Source organism: Lampris incognitus, chromosome 20, assembly GCF_029633865.1.
Source record: "Lampris incognitus isolate fLamInc1 chromosome 20, fLamInc1.hap2, whole genome shotgun sequence".
NCBI lineage: Eukaryota > Metazoa > Chordata > Actinopteri > Lampriformes > Lampridae > Lampris > Lampris incognitus.
The window spans coordinates 4,772,993-4,796,844 of NC_079230.1; the positions used below are offsets into that span (position 1 = coordinate 4,772,993).

Below are 23,852 nucleotides of genomic sequence, written 5' to 3' on the forward strand. Positions count from 1 at the left end.
GATGAATAAAATATTCTGCTACTGATTCCGATCTTGTCCTCTGCATCTCACCATACAGCTGTGAGCATACGTGCACACTCACAGTATAAAAACATAAAACATATAAACATATATACCAGCTGAAGAAGATGAGAGCCCCTCAGTAATATTTTTGACAAGAACAAAAAGAAAATGCATCCCAGCTTTGGAGATTGGATTCCAACATTGGTATTTAAAAAGTGGTCACAGCTGCGGCCATGGCTTTGAAGTGCGGGGAGGAGGCAGCTGTGTCACACAGACTGTGGGGGTAACTTGGGCTCACAGCAGCTTCTCTCAATAGAGAGGCGGTAAATAACACTGGGAATTTAAGTGGCTGTTTAGGTGCTGTGATAGTCATTACAGCCTGATGGACTGCCTGGCGGCCTGTCCAGGGCGTCTCCCCGCCTTCCACCCAGTGACTGCTGGGACAGGCTCCAGCATCCCCACCCAATGACTGCTGGGACAGGCTCCAGCATCCCCGCCCAATGACTGCTGGGACAGGCTCCAGCATCCCCGCCTCCCACCCCGAGAGCAGGATAAGAGGCTCGGATAATGGATGGGTGGATAACAAACATCAAAACGGTGTAAAACATGATGAAATAAAAACAGTATCCAAAATACAGTAAAACAAAGAGTGCAATGAAAACAGTATAAAACCCTTTTATCATAGCACACATCATTAATCCATTTCACCCACTTCGACCCACTGTCTTTTATAGTGCAAAAACACGAGACACACAGGCTACGATAAACACTTCAAACCGGCTCACCTGGACAGGAACAAGAGAGAAACACGGGCATCGGCCATGTATGCTGTCATCTGCATCCAGGGGCGGATCTACAGGGTGGCAACAGGGGTGGCAGCTGCCACCTCTGGGACACAGTCTTGCCACCACATTTATAAATCAGATAATATGTTTTTAAAGTATATTTTATGCACATGCATGGTGAAGGTCAATGAGACCCGCACCAAACTCATCTCAAACAGAAGTCGCCGATTTAGAACCCCCCCCCACAGGGGCGGATCTACAGGGTGATAACAGCTGCCACCTCTGGGACACAGTCTTGCCACCCCAGGAAAAAAATCTCTAGATCCGCCACTGCCTGCATCTCCTCCTCGCACTACGACAATAAAAATAAAAACAAAAAAACGGAGCGGAAGACACACAACTGGCGTGAAACTCCACGAAAGGTCGCGTCACCTACGAGACGCCATTAAAATCCAACCACCGCGCGCTGCCTACGGGCCCGCGAGACCGGCGCGCGCAAAGGAAGCCCCGTTGAAGCTAGCATGAGGCTAATATCCATTAGCCGAACACACGCGGATGATACGGTGCACATCAAAACTAGGGTTCGTACAGTACACTGCAACAGCAGCATAGAGTTCCCCAAATTCAGTCGTGGCTTTTGGTTTTGCTGTGCCGCCCCAAGATTTTCAGTGGCCCCATGGCCCCCCCCCCCCCCAATGAAACATTTCTGGGCGCGCCTCTGGCGGACGACCTGATAGAAGAGTTACTGCCAAGAAGCGTCGTTACAACAAAGACATGACCTGCCAAACACGCAGCGGTGCTGTGAGTGCTGAGCTACTGAGGAGCGGATTATCAAGCCGGACGCGGGAAACGGGACTTTATTACACTGCGGTCCAGGCCTGGTGGTTGGGGACGTGCTATGACTGACTGCTGTTTTGATATAACGGGCTGCTGGTGTATATCGCGCTTGTCCTGTAGAACTGGTTTTGCTCCTAGATGCGTGTTTAGAGAGAAGATGCCCTTATGACCTCTGATGACTAGGAGTTCTCCTGATCGCCTGCCTTAAATGCTGCACTTATTGTAAGTCGCCTTGGATCAAAGCGTCGGCTAAATGACTGCAATGTCATGTCATGTCATGTCATGTCATGTCATGAATAGGCTCCCGCATCCCCGCGACCCTGAGAGCAGGATAAGCGGGTAGGTTAATGTGATATGTATATTTGAAAATATAGGGGGAGCAGGAGGAGGAGGAGGACCTTTACGAGTTTCCATCGTTGCGGTAATGCAAACGTCTGTTCGGCAGGGTAAACAGGACAAGACTGCGGACGCGGTGGGGAACAAGGTAATACTGCGTGTTGGTTCCGGTGGGAGGTTTACTCGTCGTATATTTCTCTTGTCTCCTTCGGGGAAGCTTTGTTTTTTAATGCGCGGGCCCGGGTAGAGCTTCTTCCCCTTCATAAAACGGGAAGCATGCAGAAGAGCTCGAGCAGGAGTCGTCACAACTTCCTCTTTCGGCTAAGGGGGAAGTATGCAGCCCCATAACCACTACAAGTGACTCCTTTTGCGAGGCTCCGATCCCCGTCCTGTCCCATCCCACGTCAACCGACTGCGCCAGGCCCGGGACATGGTCTCGCTGGAGGACTCGGCTGAGGGTCTCCCGTCATCCAGAAGGCACGCGAGACTTGTCTAAACAAAGGAGGAGGTCGTCCGGGACGTGGCGTGATCCGAACCGTTCCAAGCGGAACTCGTTCCAGGCTGAACGCTTAAACCCGCGTGTCACACGGCGCGTGCAGCGTTAAGCCTAATTAGTTGACGAAAGAAACGAGTCGAGAATTGTTGTGGAGTTTTTAAGCGCGGCGCGTGACTGCGAGGCGAGCGTGCGCCACGGCCCAAATACAGGATGTTTACTTCCAACCTCCCTCCAGCTGTAAGCGATGTCTTCATTAATATTGTCTCATTTAATTGTAATTACAACTTGTCTTTTTCATCGCAACGTATGGAATTAAACATTAACGGAGCAACGCGCTTGAAAAGCTTTTGCGCGTGCACGTCATTGTTCCGGGCAGGGACGGAAAGTCTCCTCAAGACCAGCTGTCTGTTATTTACACTGGTGAGCAGTGGCGGTTCTAGCTTGTATAACGCCCTGGGCGAGCAGCCCCCCTCCGCCCACAAAAATCACGTGTCTACCCCCCCAACAAAAAAAGCACCATTCTGCATTAACTGGAATTCGGAATGACACAAATAATCATAACATTTGAAATTATATAAATACTGGAAGAACCCCGCTACAATGTAGCGGTTTGGTGATCCACCCGTCTAAATCTCCCTCCTCTTCATCCTGCCAGCTAACCGCCTTCCCCCTGCCCCTAACCCCCCCCCCACTCCAACTCCCTCCCCCCAAATGCTCAGAATCATCTGAAATGCCGAGAAAAGTGGTTTTTAGCCTTTTTTAGAAAATGCATATTTTGTGTAACCTGTAGGCTTTGATATGGCTTTCAGCCTACCCCCCTACCCCCCCCACCAAATCAAAGAAATCAAACCAAAAATGCACATATAGTACCACACTACACTAACCAAAATCCAACATCACCCTCCCTCCTCCCCCAATCTCAATAAAAGTGCTCCCCGCCACAGATCCACTAATAAACTCTTCTTCTCTAACATACCTATGCAACATACTGTAACGTGCACGGATACGCAGACACATTAGCCCTCGGCTAACGGGTTGGACCCTTTAGTCGCCTGGTTAACGTTGTCGCCCGCGGTGTGGGAGATACGGGTTCGCGTCCCGGCTGTGGCGGTGCTCCCGGGCTGCCCCCCTTAATTCGCTACATTGGTGTCAGAAGTGGGATGGTGAGACCGTGACGTCATCGGAAGTGCGTGCGCCCAGAGGCGTGAGGGAGCTGATATGCTGAGCAGGGTACTCAGAAGGTGTACTCTAGACCTACCTCTGAAGTTGTGTTACTCATGAAAGGGACATAGTGTTATAATGTATAATAACCGGCGGGGAGTGTGTTGTCTGGCTGCAAGGCTGTTGTGGTGGTGTTTGAAATTGATTAAATTGTGCGTTTGCCTTTACAATTGTACAACAGACATGTTATTATCCTCTCTTTTCAGGAGGTGCCTGGGTAGCGCAGCAGTCTATTCCATTGCCTACCAACACGGGGGTCAGCGGTTCAAATCCTTGTGTTACCTCCGGCTTGGTCGAGCGTCTCTACAGACACATTTGGCTGTGTCTGCGCGTGGGAAGCAGGATGTGAAGAGTAGGGTAATTGGCCAAGTACTACTACTACTACTTTCGGCTGCTCCCGTTAGGGGGCGCCACAGCGGATCATCCGTTTCCATCTCTTCCTGTCTTCTGCGTCTTCCTCTGTCACACCAGCCACCTGCATGTCCTCCCTCACCACATCCATAAACCTCCTCTTTGGCCTTCCTCTTCTCCTCTTCCCTGGCAGCTCCATATTCAGCATCCTTCTCCCAGTATACCCAGCATCTCTCCTCCACACATGTCCAAACCATCTCAATCTTGCCTCTCTTGCTTTGTCTCCAAACCGTCCAACCTGAGCTGTCCCTCTAATATACTCCTTCCTAATCCTGTCCTTCTTCATCACTCCCAGTGAAAATCTTATCATCTTCAACTCTGCCACCTCCAGCTCCTCCTCCTGTCTTTTCATCAGTGCCACTGTCTCCAAACCATATAACATAGCTGGTCTCACCACCATCTTGTAAACTTTCCCTTTAACTCTTGCTGGTACCCTTCTGTCACACATCACTCCTGACACACTTCTCCACCCACTCCAACCTGCCTGCACTCTCTTCTTCACCTCTCTTCTGCACTCCCCGTTACTTTGGACAGTTGACCCCAAGTATTTAAACTCATCCACCTTCATCACCTCCACTCCTTGCATCCTGACCATTCCACTGTCTTCTCCCTCATTCACGCATAGGTATTCCGTTTTGCTCCTACTGACTTTCATTCCTCTTCTCTCCAGTGCATACCTCCACCTCTCCAGGCTCTCCGCAACCTGCACCCTACTCTCACTACAGATCACAATGTCATCCGCAAACATCATCGTCCACGGAGACTCCTGCCTGATCTCGTCCGTCAACCTGTCCATCACCACTGCAAACAAGAGAGGGCTCAGAGCCGATCCTTAATGTAATCCCACCTCCACCTTGAACCCATCTGTCATTCCAACCACACACCTCACTACTGTCACACTTCCCTCATACGTATCCTGCACCATTCCTACATACTTCTCTGCAACTCCCGACTTCCTCGTACAATACCACGCCTCCTCTCTCGGCACCCTGTCGTATGCTTTCTCTAAATCTACAAAGACACAATGCAACTCCTTCTGGCCTTCTCTATACTTCTCCATCAACATTCTCAAAGCAAACATCACATCTGTGGTGCTCTTTCATGGCATGAAACCATACTGCTGCTGCTGATCACCACCTCTCCTCTTAACCTAGCTTCTATTACTCTTTCCCAAATCTTCATGCTGTGGCTGATCAGCTTTATACCTCTGTAGTTGCTACAGTTCTGCACATCACCCTTGTTCTTGAAAATCGGTACCAGTATGCTTCTTCTCCACTCCTCAGGCATCCTCTCACTTTCCAAGATTGTGTTAAACAATCTAGTTAAAAACCCCACTGCCATCTCTCCTAAACATGTCCATGCCTCCACAGGTATGTCATCAGGACCAACTGCCTTTCCACTCTTCATCCTCTTCATAGCTGCCCTCACTTCCTCCTTGCTAATCCGCTGAACTTCCTGATTCACTATCCCTACATCATCCAACCTTCTCTTTCTCTCATTTTCTTCATTCATCGGCCCCTCAAAGTACTCCTTCCACCTTCTCAGCACACTCTCCTCGCTCATCAGCACATTTCCATCTCTATCCTTGATCACCCTAACTTGCTGCACATCCTTTGCAGCTTGGTCCCTCTGTCTAGCCAATCAGTACAAGTCCTTTTCTCCTTCCTTAGTGTCTAACCTGTCATACAACTCACCATACACCTTTTCCTTTGCCTTTGCCACCTCTCTCTTCGCTTTACGCTGCATCTCCTTGTACTCCTGTCTACTTTCTTCATCTCTCTGACTATCCCACTTCTTCTTTGCCAACCTCTTCCTCTGTATACTTTGCTGTACTTCCTCATTCCACCACCAAGTCTCATTGTCTTCCTTCCTCTGTCCTGATGACACACCAAGTACCTTCCTAGTTGTCTCCCTCACTATTTCTGCAGTGGTTGTCCAGCCATCCAGCAACTCTTCACTACCACTCAGTGCCTGTCTTACCTCCTGCCTGAACTCCACAAAACAGTCTTCCTTCTTCAACTTCCACCATTTGATCTTCGGCTGTGTCTTCACTCGCTTCCTCTTCTTGGTCTCCAAAGTCATCCTACAGACCACCATCCGATGCTGCCTAGCTACCTTCTCCCCTGTCACCACCTTGCAGTCTCCAATCCCTTTTAGATGGCGCCTTCTACATAAGATATAGTCCACCTGTGAGATCCGCATATTTGATTTGGCAAAGATTTTACGCCGGATGCCCTTCCTGACGCAACCCTCCCCATTTGTCCGGGCTTGGGACCGGCACTAAGGATGCACTGGCTTGTGCATCCTCAGTGGCTGGGTTGGTAACTGGCCAAGTACAATTGGGGGGGAAAAAATTATCCTCTCATTGTCTGACCATAAAATGTTTGCCTGTAAGTATTCTTATGTTCAGTTCTCTCATAAATGTTTACAGAGATACTTCATGAGAATCAGTAGTAAGAGAAAGTCCCTTCTGCACTTAGATTTACAGAAGGGTTTGGGCTTTGCAGAAAATGTTTTTCTGATTTGGAATATTATAGAAAAAAACACTGAACATAGGATGTTACACACAACAGATAAGTAGCCCCTGATTTTATGTGGTTGACCTGTTTCATAGTTTCTGACACTGCATCATCGCATGGGGATGTTAGACTGATGAATGCCATATTCTTCTGCAGTGGAAGAAAATCCAGTTCCAGTTTCCAGTTCCTGAGAGAAAGGTCTGCAGCCTGACCCCTCTCAGGTACAAGCGCCCGCAGCTTTGAACTCCTGAGTTTTACTTGCTTGTGATGCTGAGGGTCTTGGAACCCATGGTGGTTCTTTGTTGAAATTATATTTCATTTAAATGGAAGAGAATTTAATGTTGCAGTTGTGTCTTTATCAGTCCACAATAATTCTTCATTTTGTCTAGGATTCCACCATGGCTTTTGGACTCTTCCAGACGAGGATTATTCTGAAGAATCTCTGTTCCAGAATATTCAGCAATTTATTCTTCTACACCTCTTTCACCCTTCTGATTCAAGTCGACTTAGACAGAGGTAATTGTTCTATCGTTGCCCAGTGGGGCCTAATATGTACTTGACATATATAGCTAAATACATGCTGTGGTGTTACACTGAACAGAGGCTGTAAAGGAAAACAGAGAAATAGAAGAACAGAAAGATTTAGACAGACAGGAAGATAGGCAGAGAAAGTGACAGACATGCAGACAGCGAGAGAGAGAGAGACAGCCAGACCTACGGGCAGGTGGATCAGCTGGATCTCGTCCCACTACCTGTCCGCTTAACCCGATACCATCCAACCTCCTACGGATCATTTCCCCCACACTTAACCCCGCAGTCACACACATCGTCAACTCCTCGTTTACAACGGGTGTGTTCCACACTGCATTTAAGCAAGCTCGGCTCCCCCCACTGCTCAAAAACCCTACACTCAACCCAGCCCAGGTCGGTTTCACTCCTACCCTTTCGATCAAAAAATACTCGAGCGCAGCGTCCGGGTAGCGCAGCGGTCTGTTCCGTTGTCTACCAACACGGGGATCCCGGTTCGAATCCCCGTGTTGCCTCCGGCTTGGTCGGGCGTCCCCGCAGACACAATTGGCCGTGTCTGCGGGTGGGAAGCCGGATGTGGGTATGTGTCCTGGTTGCTGCACTAGCGCCTCCTCTGGTGGGTTGGGGGCATGTGTAGTCTGCAGCCCTCCCCCGGATCAGCAGAGGGGGTAGAGCAGCGACTGGGACAGCTCTGAAGGGTGGAGTAATTTGCCAGACACAATTGGGGAGAAAAACGGGAAAACAACCCCAAAAAAAAATTACTTGAGCGCATGGTACTCAACCAAGTTTCTGAATTGCTTTCTGAGAACAATCTGTACGATCCGAGTCAGTCTGGCTTTAAGTGGGGTCACTCTACCGAGACTGCACCCCTGTCGGTAATGGAATCGTTGTGTTTGATTAAAGCTGCTGGTCAGTCTTCAGATTTATTGCTGCTAGATCTGTCAGCTGCCTTTGACATGGTTAACCACCAAATCCTCCTCTCCATACTCACTGAGCTTGGAATCTCAGGATCTGCCCTCCGCTGGTTCATGTTCTACCTCTCAGGGAGATCTTTTAAGAGTATCTTGAGGGGAGAAGTGTCCAAACCCCACGGCCTATCCACAAGGGTGCCTCAAGGTTCAGTGCTCGGTCCCCTTCTCTTCTCAATATACACCACCTAACTTGGTGTAATCATCCGCTTCCATGGTTTCTCGTGCTATTGTTATGCTGATGATACCAAACTCTTCCCATCATTCCCGCCAGATGACCTCACAGTGTTGGCACGGATATTGTCATGCCTTGCTGATCGCTCTGCATGGATGAAAGAACGCCACCTTCAGCTTAACCTATCTAAGACTGAGCTCTTTGTCATCCCAGCCAGTCTATCCTTACAACAACATATCAATATCCAGCTCGGATCAATCCAACTCATGCCCACAAAGTTTGCCCGAAACCTGGGTGTCGTGATTGATGACCAACTAACCTTTAAAGTTCACGTGGCCTCGATTGCTCTGTCGTGCCAATTTACGCTGTACAACATCAGGAAAATCCTCAGGGAAATTAGATCTTAACTGTCTGAGCATGCGGCACAACTGGTACAGGCTCTTGTAATATCACGCATTGGCTACTGCAACTCCTTACTGGCAGGTCTGTGCACTTTCAAACCTCTGCAAATGATCCAGAACAAGGTGGCGCGTCTGGTCTTCAACCAACCCAAAACAGCACATGTCACTCCGCTGTTCATGTCCCATCCACTGGCTCCCAGTTGCTGCCCGCATCAAATTCAAAATCTTGATGCTCTCTTACAGTCATTCAGGTCTCCACTCAGTCCCGCTCACTACACTCTGCCAATGAAACGCACCTGGCACAACAGGGCCCTAAATCACTAGCCAGACTCTTCTCTTTTGTGGAACGAGTTACCAAACTCCTTTCGAGCCACTGAGTTCCTCTCCATCTTTAAGAAAAAGCTAAAGACCCAGCTCTTTCACCAACACCTCCACACCTGGTGGTATTAATAAAAATATATTTTTTTTAAAATCCCTTGTATGCAACACGTTTGTGCACTGGCTGTTGTCATCTGTGTGCTATCGGACTTGAACCTACATTTTTGGCACTTGCATTGTTGCCTCCTGACTAGGTCCTTGCTTGTGTTGTATTAACTCTCAGATCGTCACTTTGGATAAAAGCATCTGCTGAATGAAACTGTACCATTATAACAATTGAACTTCTGTATTCCAGGTGAAGCTCAGTCTGTGGTCGCCTTGGTTGGTGAAAACGTCATTCTGCCATTTAAACTGAGTACTCCGCAAGATGCCAAGTCGTTGACAGTGGAATGGTCCAGAGATGATCTGAAGCCAAAATATGTTCATGTGTACCACAAAAGCGAGGACCAGTATGATTTGAAGAATCCTCAGTTTAAGGAGAGAACGGCCCTGTCAGTGGAGAGACAGGAACATGGTGATGTCTCTCTGAAACTATTAAATGTTCAGCTCCTTGATCAGGGAAAATATACGGGTTACATCCCTTCTCTCAACGAGTTCACAGACGTCTTTCTCACTGTAGGTAAGGAAATGAAAAAGAAAATTATTCCGTACTTAGTAAAAGTGCAGCTATTATTAACCAACATGAATTACACACACACACACGCACACATACTATAATATATATATATATATATATATATATATATATATATATATATATATATATATATATTTGTGTAGATTTAAAAAAACAATGAAAGAAAGAACATTCAAGAAACAGGTGGCTCACCTGGTAGCATGTGTACCACATACGGTTGAGTCCTTACTGTAGCGGCCTGGGTTCGAATCCGGCTCGGGCCTTTTGCTGCATGTGATCCCCTGTCTCTCTCTTGACCGTCGCTATGTAAAAAGATAAATAAACAGGTGGTTGTGTAACTGAATATGCCTAGAGGTACTAAATCTTTGTTTAGATTTTTTTATGTGCTGAAAAAGGCTGGCACAGTGGCGCAGTGGTCAGCGCAGTGGCCTCACAGCAAGAGGGTCCTGGGTTCGAGCCCCGGGGTAGTCCAACCTTGGGGGTCGTCCCGGGTCGTCCTCTGTGTGGAGTTTGCATGTTCTCCCCGTGTCTGCGTGGGTTTCCTCCGGGGGCTCCGGTTCCCTCCCACAGTCCAAAGACATGTAGGTCAGGTGACTCGGCCGTACTATATGTCCCTAGCTGTGTGTGTGTGTGTGTGATGGCCTGGTGGCCTGTCCAGGGTGTCTCCCCATCTGCCGCCCAGTGACTGCTGGGATAGGCTCCAGCGACCCCGAGAGCAGGACAAGTGGTTTGGATAACGGATGTGCTGAAAAAATGTTGGCATGACCCTAGGATGGTAAAATGCATTGCCATGGTGATAGGTTTGACCAAGGAGACCGCATCACTTTAGCTTTGATGGAGAAAATCTCATCTTTTTCTTAAATGAAAAGGTACATGAGGATCAACAGCCTCTGAATTGCCATCATATAGGGGCATGAAAGACACAGAGATCCATGTGACTGGGTTGTAGTCAGTCTGCTAAAAGTGGTGGGTCCTTATATAAGCGGACCTCTTTATTCAGCGCACAGAACGCCCTAGCCAGCCTTTGACCAACTATGGCTATGAATAAATTATGCTTAATAGTTCACTATATCTTGTATTTTAGGGGAAGGATCTCCCAATAATGGACATTTCAGGCTAAAACCATCATGTGGCTGTGAATATTGACCTTGTCCTGTTTGGATTCAACTGCTTGGTTTCATTGAATATGCTCCAGTCGGACTTTTTGAAACTTCAGTTTTTAGGAGTAAGTTGAAAGAACCACCCAACCCCCCTTGACTACACCCATGTGTGACACAGGCAAAATGTTGGGGGTCTACCACTTTTAATAGGTCAATTAAATGTGTAGAAAGACGATAAGCCGGCACGAGCCAACTCAACTCTCTGGGTGGTCTTGCGAGAAGCTGGGATGACAAGTACTACAACAAGCCACCTTCAGTCTAACCCACACCCCCATCACTGTCCTCTATATCTACACCCCTTTACACATGGACACCACCATTACGGTCCTCTACATCGACACCGCTTTATATCCTGTTTATGGACACCACCACCACTGTCCACACCTGTTTTCCCTTTTTTAATCTTTTGTCAGTAAGCAAGGACCGGTTACATTTCTAAATCTCTCTAAATAGTCTTCTAAATAGCTTTCTTCATCTTTTCCAACACTTTCTTGATTATGAAGAGCTGAGGCTAGGGGTCTGGTGACTGTTCATCTGACCGCAAGTCAGGAAATGTCTGCATATTACTGTGTGAAAGTGCTTTTTTTGTAATTCTAAACACCTGAATCTTATTCGGAGGTGGGTTCAATGACAACAGCAGAGCAGAGACATGCAGTATGAGGAGTCATGGAAATATTATGTCATGAAAAGGGAAACTCATATTGTTGTCCATTTGTCCTCATTTCTAGGTTCTGTCGCCTCCCCTGTCACCAGTCTACGGGAGTTAAGCAGCAGTGGAGTGGTTTTAGGGTGTGAGTCCAAAGGATGGTACCCAGAGCCTAAGGTGTTATGGCTGGACGGTGAGGGAAACCTCCTCCCTGTTCGATCCACAAAGACAGTGCAAGCTCCCGATGGTCTCTACACCATCAACAGTGCAGTGACTGTGGAGGAGACTGAAACCAACAGGTTCACCTGTGAAGTTCAACAACTGAACATCAACCAAACCAGGCAGACTCAGATTCATGTTCCTGGTAAGCAGTGGTCCAGTTCTTCAACCCTAACTGTAATATTCTCAGTGACCAGAAAAATAGAAACCCTGCCCCATCAGAAGAAGTGTTCCCTCTCCGTAAATCACATATGTGTCACTATATAAACAGGTGTTCACCATGTTCACATGTGAATGGTCTTAACACATGACCAACAGACTTTGAAAAATACATCATTGTGGGTGTTGGGGGGGGGGGGTTGAGCATCTCAAAGACTGTACAGTTGCTGGGCTTTTCAAGGCAGTGATCTCAAAGGTACAATTGATGAACCAGAACACAAAACCTCATCAAAATGTTTGTTGTGTGGAAGGCAGTCCTTAGTAGATGAACTGGGGAGATTTAAGATGGGTTAGGCCATAACAAATAATCACCAGTCCACAGTATGACAGTTAATATCCCAATACAATTGTGGAGCGTAACAGTCAATTTTGGAACCCACAATGCATTGCACTCTTGCCGTTGTGATGTAACAGCAGATGACCATGCAGGGTGCCTCTCCTGTCCAAACTGTGGAAGGCATTTGCAGTGGGCCAAGAAACATCAGCACTGGACTGTCAATGACTGGAAAAAAACCTGTGTGGTTTGATGAATCCCAGTTCCAACTGCACAACCATGATGGTAGACCGTGATAAAAAAAAATTTTTTTTTTAAATGAAGCTATAGACCCATCACGCATTCAGCTGGCAAACACTGGGTCCATTGATACCTGTTAATTGCCACCTTGATGGCAGAATATACTTTAATATCATAGCAGACAGGGTTCATATTTTCATGACCATTACGTACCCCCAAGGGGACATTGGGTACTTTCAACAAATTAACGTCTGTCATAGCGTTTGTGAGAACATTCAGGTAAAATGACATAAATGGTCTAGCCAACACAATCCTCTGTGATCGATCCCACTGAAAACTACAGACCGGTTTCACTCCTACCCTCTCTATCAAAAAATACTTGCACACACTGTCTTTAACCAAGTCTGAATTCCTTTCTGAGAACAATATGTACGATCTGTACCAGTCTGGCTTTAAGCGGGGTCACTCTAAAGAGACTGCACTCGTGTCGGTAATGGAATCACTGCATTTGGCTAGAGCTGCTGGTCAGTCCTCAGCTTTATTGCTGCTTGATCTGTCAGCTGCATTTGACATGGATAACCGCCAAATCCTCCTCTCCACACTCACAGAGCTTGGTATCTCAGGATCTGCCCTCCGCTGGTTTATGTCCGACCTCTCAGGGAGATCTTTTAGAACAGGGATAGGCAACATGGTCCAGAAAGGTCCGGTGTGGGTGTAGGTCTTTGTTCCAACCAAGCAGTTACACACCTGATTCTATTAGTCAACCAAAAGTCTTTGCTAAGGACCTTGATTTGTAGATTCAGGTGTGTAACTCCTTGGTTAGAACAAAGATCTGCACCCCCACCGGACCTTTCTGGACCATGTTGCCTATCCCTGTTTTAGAGTATCTTGGGGGGAGAAGTGTCCAAACCACATGACCTATCCACAGGGGTGCCCCAGGGGTCAGTACTCAGTCCTCTTCTCGTCTCTTCTCAATATACACCACCTCACTGGGTACAATCATCCGCTTCCATAGTTTCTCATACCATTGCTATGCTGATGATACCCAGCTGTTCCCATCATTCCCGTCAGATGACCTCACAGTCTCGGCAAGGGTATCGTCATGCCTTGCTGATTGCTCTGCATGGATGAAAGAACGCCACCTTCAGTTTAACCGTTCTAAGACTGAGCTCCTTGTCATCCCAGCCATCCCATCCTTACAACAACAGATCAATATCCAGCTTGGATCAACCCAACTCAAGCCCACAAAGTCTGCCCGAAACCTGGGTGTCATGATTGATGACCAACAAATCTTTAAAGTTCACGTGGCCTCGATTGCTCGGTCGTGCCGATTTGCTCTGTACAACATCAGGAAAATTAGACCCTACCTATCTAAGTATGCAGCACAACCCCTGGTAGAGGCTCTTGAAATATCATGCATTGACTACTGCACCTCCTTACTGGCAGGTCTCCCTGCATGCACTTTCAAACCTCTGCAAATGATCCAGAACGCGGCGGTGTGTCTGGTCTTCAACCAACCCAAAACAGCACATGTCACTCCATTGTTCATATCCCTCCACTGGCTCCTGGTTGCTGCATGCATCAACTTCAAAACCTTGATGCTCGCTTACAACACAGCAACAAAAACAGCTCCCGCCTACCTGAACTCCCTCATTCAGGTCGACACTCACGTGCACGAATAAGTAGACCCGTTAGGGCTAACGGGTCAGACCCTTTAGTCAACTGGTTAACGTTGTCGCCCGCGGTGCAGAGAACATGGGTTCGCGTCCCGGCTGTGGCGGTTCCCGGACTGCCCCCCCCCCAATTCACTGCAATATATGTGTTATTAGTTTATGTATTGAGGTCGGCGCTCTTATTTTGAAAGGTTAATGTCGCGCAGTGCCAAAAAGCTGTTAAATGAGCCGTAAACAAGGAAAGGCGTTCATATCGCCATGTGCCTGCTGAAACAGCTAAGCGTTTAGCACGTGGCTGATGAGGGCGCGAGCTCGTACGGTGTGTTCACCGTGCAGAAAGGGAGAAGGGACGTAAAGGACGTCGTTTAATGCAGACCAGGTCCTGTGACCCGTCAGCGGAAGAGTCAGGCCACCGTTCAGCCGGTCGTGCGATATGTAGTCATAGTATTGTAGCGAATTCGGGGGGGACAACGCAACCACAGGAACTGCCGCGGCCGGGACGCGAACCCGTATCGCCCGCACCGCAGGAGGCATCGCTAACTGCTCGACTAAAGGGTCAGACCCGCCAGCCAGCAGCCAGCGTGTCTTCTTATCCATGCACGTTACAATATTCTGCAAAGGGCAGATAGCTTCTGTGTCCTCCTTCTCGCCAGCTTGTTTCCGCATCTCGTCCGGTTTCTTATTATTAGAAGTAGAGCTTGTCTTTATTGTGAATGAAATAAACCTTTAAATGCAGCCGAACCGGTATTGATCTACTAGATATTCTCGTTGTCATTGTGTTTGCTTTTGCAGTGGACTTCTTCCGTTCGCAGCGGTCCTGCAGGTCACACCTGCTGCCACTGCTCTCAGTGCTGGTGCTGCTGCTGCCGCTGCTGCTCGTTATGGTTTCACATTGGAAACGTGGTAAGTAGAATACAAAACACACATACGTATTTAGACTGTTTTTAAATGAAGCTAAAGGAAACGCTTGAGTAAATGAGGGCTGTAAATAAACGTGTAGACCAGATGTCTCCACACATAAGGAACGAGGTAACATGTTACTCCTGCAGGGTTCACACACTTGCAAGGTCTTCGAGCTGTTCTGGTGGCTCATGCTGGACTAGTTCTTTATCAGCACACTCTGTGATGGCATTTCCTTTAGTTTGGCTGTTAGCTGAACTGCCATGCGTTGTCAGTTGGTTTAGAAATGTAAATCCTCAGTGCACGTTAGACATGAACGTTAGTTACAAACTAGTTGTGTTACTCTTGACCAAGTCGCTTACTTCAGGTCCGGAGCTGATTAGGGTTAGGGTTAGGGTTAGGGTGCCTGGGTGCCAGAGAATTGGCTGACCACTGCTCCTGATAGTTAGGATGGGTTGAATGCACGAGACCCATTCTGAGTTTGTCCATCCATCCATCCATCCATCCATCCATCCATCCATCCATCCATCCATCCATCCATCCATCCATCCATTATCCAAACCGCTTATCCTGCTGTCAGGGTCGCAGGAATGCTGGAGCCTATCCCAGCAGGGCGACAGGCATGGAGACACCCCAGACAAACCGCCAGTCCATCACAGGGCCCCCCCACACACACACACACCTATAGGGACAATTTAGTACGGCCGATCCACCTGACCTACATGTCTTTGGACTGTGGGAGGAAACCCACGCAGACACGGGGAGAACATGCAAACGCCACACGGAGGACGACCCTCCTCTGCCTACGAAACCCATATTGTGCAAGTTCTGTCACTGGATTAGAAAGTCAAACTCCTCAAAAAAATTAAACCTTGACCATAATAAACACTGAAATCCAAATTCTGAAGAATAAATCAACCATGTTTTATTGAAACATCTTTTTTTCACATGGTTTTTCTAGACAGCAGAAAACGGCGTCGGTGATGCTAGCCTCTCATAGATTCCAGCAGTGGAAGGCTGTTAGCTGATCACCAGCTTAACGTGGCCTACCTATCTCCCTGCAGGATTCAAAATAGGCTCATAACTCACGAGTGCTTAACAGTTCTGTCCTTTGGATAGAATTTGCTTGTACAAGCTAACACGTGGGGGCGGCACGGTGGCGCAGTGGTTAGCGAGGTCGCCTAACAGCAAGGAAGGCCCTGGGTTCAAGCCCCGGGGTAGTCCAACCTTGTGGGTCGTCCCGGGTCGTCGTCTGTGTGGAGTTTGCATTTTCTCCCCATGGGTTTCCTCCGGGGGCTCTGGTTTCCTCCCACAGTCCAAAGACATGTAGGTCAGGCGACTTGGCCGTACTAAGTTGTGTGTGTGTGTGTGTGTGTGTGTGTGTGTGTGTGTGTGTGTGTCTGTGTGTGTCTCGGCCCTGTGATGGACTGGTGGCCTGTCCAGGGTGTCTCCCCACCTGCTGCCCAGTGACTGCTGGGATAGACTCCAGCATCCCCATGACCCCAGTTGGGATAATGGATGGATGGATGGGTAGGCATAGGACAGACATAGGCTGGACTGTTGGGGGGGTTCTGCACCTCATAACCAACGGAAGATCGAATGAAGCATAATATGAAGTTTGGTTTTTTTTCCATATTGCACAAGATACAGACATACAGACAGAAATTCCAAGTTTGTATAAAAATGTATTGGACAAATAAAGGGATTCTACTTTTGCTTCTACTTCAATTTGACTGTTTGACTTCTTCTGCTATAAAATGACAGTTAATATCGTTTTCAACATTTTCTTACATGAATTTGGCGTCATTACGTAACATTTCAGCCTCACAAATGTTGGTTCACCACACTCATAACTTCCGTCTTGTTATCTTGTATATTATCCTCAGTCCTGCTGTCTGTGTACCATGTATGTACTGTGGTACTACGCATATCTTAAAACTCAGTATGTAACCAAAACCTCTTCTTGTACAAGACTGTGACTGGTGATTCTAATTTCAGTCTTTGACCATTTAACAGAGAGACAGAAATCATCCATCAGTCAAATCAAACAGAGAGGTGGAACTCATCAGGGGATCAGCAGTGGTCAGTTGAAGCCAGAGAAGGAGGAAACCTCCTCGAAGGCTGATGAAACAGACACACCGGCTGCAGTGCTGCATCCACATGAGGCTGGTTGTTACTGAATTCGAGTTTGTTATGGATGCATCACTACATTTGGTTTGGGTTACACTCAGGATTTAGCATGCAACTCAGCGTCACGCCAAAGCGTGTAATACATGCGCCAGTCCAACGTGTCAGTGTCACGGTTTGCTTCGCTCGGGCGTGAAAAGTAGACGCGTGGATGGAGGTGCAGTGCCAGCAAGGGGCGATGATTAGGGTTAGGGTTCGACTTTCTACCACCAAATAAAATGTAATTAACATGACAACACTCACTCATTCATTCATTCATTCATTCATTCATCATCAGCCGCTTCTCTGGGGTCAGGTCGCAGTAATAGCAAGCTTAGTAGGGCACTCCAGGCATCAGTCTCCCCAGCAACGCCCTCCAGCTCCTCCTGGGGGATCCCACAGCATTCCCAGGCCAGATTGGACATGTAGTCCCTCCAGTGAATTCTGGGTCCACCCCGGGGTCTCCTCCCAGTTGGCAGTGCCCGGTAAACCTCCCAAGGAAGGCGCCCAGGAGGCATCCTAATCAGATGCCCGAACCACCTCACCTGGCTCCTTTCGATGCGGAGGAGGAGCAGCTCTACTCCGAGCTGCCACCGGATGTCCGAGCTCCTCATCCTATCTCCTAAGGCTGAGCCCAGACACCCTATGGAGGAAACTCATTTCAGCCCTCCCCGGCTGAACCCAGCCTGAGTCAAGCCCTGCTTCCCCTTCCTGAGTCGCCGGATGGTTTGCCAGAACTTCCTTCAGGCCAACTGAAAGTCCTCCTCCATAGCCTCGCCGAACTCCTCCCACACCCGAGTTTTTGCTTCTGCGACCGCCGAAGCGGCAGCCCTTCTGGCCTCCTGGTACCTGTCTGCTGCTTCAGGAGACCCCTGGGCCAACCAAGTCCGAAAGGCCTCCTTCTTCAGCCTGACGGCTTCCCTCACAGCTGGTATCCACCAGCGGGTTCTTAGGTTCCACCTCAACAGACACCGATGACCTTATGACCACAGCTCCTGCCTACCGCATAAATGAGAACTTCTTCCGGAGGTGGGAGTTGAAGACCTCACGGACAGGGGCCACCATCAGATGTTCCTAGTTCACAGTTCACCCTCACTACACGTTTGGGTTTGCCAGGTCTGCCCGGCAGCCTTCCCCGCCATCTGATCCAACTCATCGCCAGGTGGTGATCAGTTGACAGCCCTGCTCCTCTCTTCATCCGAGTGTCCAAAACATATGGCCGCAGATCTGATGATACGACCACAAAGTCTACCATCGATCTTTGGCCTAAGGTGTTCTGGTACCAAGTACACTTATGAAGTGCCTTATGTTCGAACATGGTGTTTGTTATGGTCAATCTATGACTCGCACAGAAGTCCAATGACAATGCACTGCTCGGGTTCAGATCGGGGAGGCCATTCCTCCCAATAACGCCCCTCCAGGTTTCTCCATTGTTGCCCACGTGAGCGTTGACGTTCCCCAGCAGAACTATAGAGCCCCAAGGCACAGCCCTATCCAGGACACCACCCAGAGACTCCAAGAAGGCCGGATACTCCAAACTGCTATTCGGTTCATAAGCACAAACAACAGTCAGAGCCTTCCCCCCTAGCGACTTGCAGTCGTATAGAGGCAACACTCATGACAACACTCATAGGCAACATAAAACATTTTACATTTAAAAGAATATAGCAGCCATGTATCTTCATCTTACCTGATGGGGAGGAATTTTGGAAAATGCTGTATGCTTCTTTTCCTCTGCGGGGAGTTGCTGGCATTGAGTTCATCATCGCCCCCTGCTGGCACTGCACTTTCACACAAGTGTGTACTTGTCACGCTTCAGCAAGGCAAACTGAGACACTGACACGTTGGACCGGCGGGTGTATTACATGCTTTGCTGTGATACTGGGCTGAAATATGACTACTTTTATATAAAGGTTCAATATAAATTAATTGTGTATGGTGAGAATGTTATCAGCCTAATCAATTACTGCATTGTAAATCCTTGCACTGTCCTCTTGATGGTCTATGTGTAGATAACTACAGTCAAATTCACTCCGTGCACCCAGTGTGTCTGCACCCTCGGAGGTAATACAGGAAGTCCCCGGGTTACGAACGAGTTCCGTTTTTGAATCTGTTCTTAGGTCGAATTTGTGTGTAAGTCGGAACAGTTTCGTAACAGTTCACATCTAGCGTCAATTAGTCAAATGTCTGTCTTAGTATATAGTATATATTTTACCTAAAACTTAAATATAATAATGCAGTAATGATAATAAATGTAACTGTAGTGCAGTAATTATAATTGAGAGAGAGAGAATGTGTGTATAGCTATAAAAAAAAACATGTCTTACATGTTAAGCCGTTAATTACGCAACTGAGCACGCTGCGGGATTCGACCCGGAGGTGTACTGCACCACGAGGCGACGTCGCTACCCGCTCGACTAAAGGGGGTCGACGCGTGACGATCGGCCAGTGGGTCTTTTTTTTGGAGGTTACAATTACGAGGGTAAACACCCGACAATGTTACGTGAAAGCACAACGCTGACAACGTCACGCGATCCGACTTAAAAGGGTGATGACAAGGCATCCAGGTAGCGTGGCGGTCTATTACGTTGCCTACCCCGGGGGTGCGAATCCCCGTTTTGCCTCCGCCTTGGTCCGGTGCCCCTGCAGACACAATTGGCCGTGTCTGCGGGTGGGAAACTGTCTGTCCGCTCGTTATAACGAACCATTGTGTGTAACTTGATTTTTTATTTATTTATTTAATAAAAGGCTTTAAGGACGTCGTTTCGTAAGTACATGTGTTAGTAACCCGGGGACTTCCTGTACTACTACTTATGTACTCACTGCCTCAAGCTAATGTTGAATAGTGACTGTGCTGAAGCTTGACTTCTGCTGTCGACCTGCATTTAATTACTGAAGAGCTGCATGTCAATGCTGTCGAGCTGCATGTCAATGCTGTCGAGTTGCATTTAATTACTGTCGAGCTGCATGTCAATGCTGCCGATTTGCATTTAATTACTGTCGAGCTGCATTTCAATGCTGTCAAGCTGCATGTCAATGCTGTCGAGTTGCATTTAATTACTGTCGAGCTACATTTCAATGCTGTCGAGTTGCATTTAATTACTGTCAAGCTGCATTTCAATGCTGCCGATTTGCATTTAATTACTGTCAAGCTGCATGTCAATGCTGTCGAGTTGCATTTAATTACTGTCGAGCTGCATTTCAATGCTGTCGAGCTACATTTCAATGCTGTCGAGTTGCATTTAATTACTGTCGAGCTGCATTTCAATGCTGTCGAGCTGCATGTCAATGCTGTCGAGTTGCATTTAATTACTGTCGAGCTGCATTTCAATGCTGTCGAGCTACATTTCAATGCTGTCGAGTTGCATTTAATTACTGTCGAGCTACATTTCAATGCTGTCGAGCTACATTTCAATGCTGTCGAGCTGCATTTAATTACTGTCGAGCTGCATTTCAATGCTGTCGAGCTGCATGTCAATGCGGCCGATTTGCATTTAATTACTGTCGAGCTGCATTTAATTACTGTCGAGCTGCATTTCAATGCTGTCAAGCTGCATGTCAATGCTGTCGATTTGCATTTAATTACTGTCGAGCTGCATTTCAATGCTGTCGAGTTGCATTTAATTACTGTCGAGCTGCATTTCAACAGTGCCGAGCTGCATTTCAACAGTGTCGAGCTGCATTTCAACAGTGCCGAGCTGCATTTCAACAGTGTCGAGCTGCATTTCAACAGTGTCGAGCTGCATTTCAACAGTGCCGAGCTGCATTTCAACAGTGTCGAGCTGCATTTCAACAGTGTCGAGCTGCATTTCATGACTGTCACGTTGCATTTCCTGTCAAAGTCCCGTATTTCTTTTGTTTTACTGTTCAGTGGGCTGTGTTTCTTTTTCCACCGAGCAAGTTACTGTTCTTTTTATTCCTGCCAAAACTGCAAAGGGGTTCTAGAGGAAATTCAGGTGAATTTTCACATCAAGTCACATCCCATAATTTCTACACCAAAAGTCTATGTCACTTTAAGTATGTTGCCTCACCACAGTTGGGGGCGGGGCTAACGGGCCGTGCGGGGAGAGCGGAGCGGGAGACGAGAGCCTGCTGGCACTCGGCCATGAGGGTTTGAGTGTATTGTGCCTTAAAGTTGTTTTTTGCCTCCGGTTTTGACTGCTGATATCATGTTTATGTAACCAGGTTAAAATTAATGTTTTTATTTTATTTTGTTTGAGTATGAAATATCACCAAATCCTGTCTGTGTGCTGTTATTTGTGTTTACTACATTTTATTTTATGTCATTATTTACTTTTATGTATGTTTTACAACGACCGTCATATACGTGTACTGTCGCTTTAAGAGAGAGGTCTTGTGGGTACACGGAAGAGGGAACGCGGGAGAGGCCATTTTTGTTTTGTGGGAGGAGTCTCAAGCAGCGATCGAGCCGAGCCACACGTGTTTCTTACCGTAGGACAGTTTTGCTGGTTGAGGAGAACGTAACCTTGAGTATCCCTGTAAGAAGATACTGCAAGCTGTGGGATAAAATACTTGTTTATCCTTTCACACGCGCACACGCACACACACGCGGAAGTCCATGCATACTGGGATGGCATCCGGCGCGTCACCTTTTACGCGTTTAGATAATGACTAATAGGTGACTTCATTGAGTATGACTCATGATTATTTCAAGCTGTTCTCTTCTCTCTCGTGTCTTTTCTCTCTCTCAATGACGTCTTCTCCTTTCTCCTTTTCTGTGTGTGTGAATGGGGTCATGCGAGTCCCCCGTTTGCACGTGCAGTCGGTCCTCCTCCCAGGTCTCCGTGGTGATGGTGGTCGCCACGTGGACGCTGCTTGGCTTTCCCCTCAACACATTTTCTTTTTATACCTCTTATAAATCCATATGATTTGTTATCCTGTTTGTTTGTTTGTTTGTTTACATGGCGATGCTGGTCACGTGGCTCGGGTCCTGGGCTGTTCCGCTGGCGTCTGGACACTGCTTGGCATCCTCCTCATCATAGTCTTCATATGTTTTTTTTATTCCATTATAATTGTGTTTATCCTCTTTCAGTGTTGTGTTGTGTAAATTGTGTGCACACAACATCATGGCAGGTTGTGCGTCCTGGGAGAGAGAGCCTCCTCCTCCGGTGCTCTCCCTGAGCTTTCCTCCTGGTTTTCCTCCCTGTTAAAGGTTTTTTTAGGCAGTTGTTCCTCGTCCGATGAGAGGGTCTAAGGACAGGATGTTGTGTTGCTGTAAAGCCCACTGAGGCACATTTTGTAATTTGTGATGTTGGGCTACACAAATAAAACGAAATGTTGCCAACTCATTATGCGGATTGACAAGACCATACCGGATCGGTCGAGGCCCCATGCGGATCGGTCGACGTCCGGGTTAACAACGGCCGCCATCGGTGCTGTGGCCTCGCCGGGTACCGATGGCAACTATAAAATCCCACCCCCGAGACACAGGGAACAAGCCGGAAGAAGAAGAAGAAGCTCATCAAGAAGAAGAAGAAGAAGCGCACGGAGCGATGGCGCTGTGGGTAGGCGTGTTTTCTGCAGCGGAGGTTTGGTGAAGGCAATTCTCTCAAAATCCTACACTTTAAATCGCAACTTGCTCAGCAAAGAACTGATGTGATCTTCATGATCTCCATGATAAGCTGAGAACTACTCTCGTCAGTGCCACCGCCTCCAAACCACAAAAACCACACACACACAAAGAAAGTGCAGTGAACACAGCAGATAACGCTCGTTAGATTCCCAGACGGAAGTCCCTGACTTCGCTGGACTAAACTTGAAGTACGTAATAAAATAACAGGAGCGAAGCGGACTGTCGTTGTGCTGTGATCCGACTTTATTCCAGAGAGAGTGCAGAGTAAGACATGCTGGAAACAGTGATGCCCAATATATAAACTCTGGCGCCCTCTAACGGCACCCTATGGAAGTGTCCAGAGCAGACAAACACAAATTACATCACATCTCCTCCCCACTGATTTAGCTCAGAGTTCCCCGAAAAACCTGGATGCCTATTTATATCTCCTGAATAACACCCGAATATTCCTGCAGAACAACACGGAATACTGCCCAACTCACTAACTAACCTAGTGTGGCGAGTGCCCCTTTAACCCAAAGTCCATTACAGGTTGAGGCGGTCTGGGGGTTTTCTTTTCTGTGTAGGGTACCTCCTAACAGTCTCTGAGGGGACAGCCTCTGGGGGAGCCTCAGCCTCAACCGATACTTCTGTTGGCCCTGAGTTTACTGGCTCCGTTTGTGGGGCTGAGTGACTTTTCGGGGGGAGATCCTGCCTACCCGCTGGGGGAATTGGCACTGGATCTTTCATGGGGGCAGTAGCTGTTTGCTCCAATGAGGCGGGTTGTGATGGCTCTCCAGGCATGAGCATTTCCGGGTCGCAGGCCCTCATCTGATCTGTGTGGTGTTTCCAGTGTAGCCCTGACCCCACGTTTACCATGTAGGACACTGGCCCCACCTGAGACACCACCACACCCGGCATCCACTTCTCCTCCCCCCGTCTATAATCATGCACCAGAACAGAGTCCCCAAGCGTGAAGTCTTTGTCCTTGGTGAATGGGGCCCTGCGAACCTCCCGGCTTGTCTGTGCCTGACCCACCACGGCCGCCACACTTGGCTTGAGGAGGTCGAAGCGGGAGCAGAGCCGAC

The 23,852-nt window shown here is 47.9% G+C and overlaps 1 protein-coding gene across 2 annotated transcripts; it reads left to right on the forward strand.

The window, feature by feature from the left end:
- Positions 1-1,867: 1,867 nt before the first annotated feature.
- LOC130130861 (butyrophilin-like protein 10) lies at positions 1,868-17,241 on the forward strand. Of its 2 annotated transcripts, none has more exons than XM_056300715.1 (8): positions 1,868-2,109; positions 3,885-4,035; positions 6,765-6,829; positions 6,998-7,124; positions 9,354-9,677; positions 11,584-11,865; positions 14,919-15,029; positions 17,043-17,241. In XM_056300715.1, the coding sequence occupies exons 4-8, from the start codon at positions 7,007-7,009 to the stop codon at positions 17,204-17,206; spliced, it is 999 nt and encodes a 332-aa protein (XP_056156690.1). In that variant the 5' UTR covers positions 1,868-2,109; positions 3,885-4,035; positions 6,765-6,829; positions 6,998-7,006; the 3' UTR covers positions 17,207-17,241. The 2 variants fall into 2 exon arrangements, with proteins under 2 accessions (XP_056156690.1, XP_056156688.1); XM_056300713.1 differs by lacking the exon at positions 1,868-2,109 and adding an exon at positions 2,157-2,694.
- Positions 17,242-23,852: the final 6,611 nt, after the last annotated feature.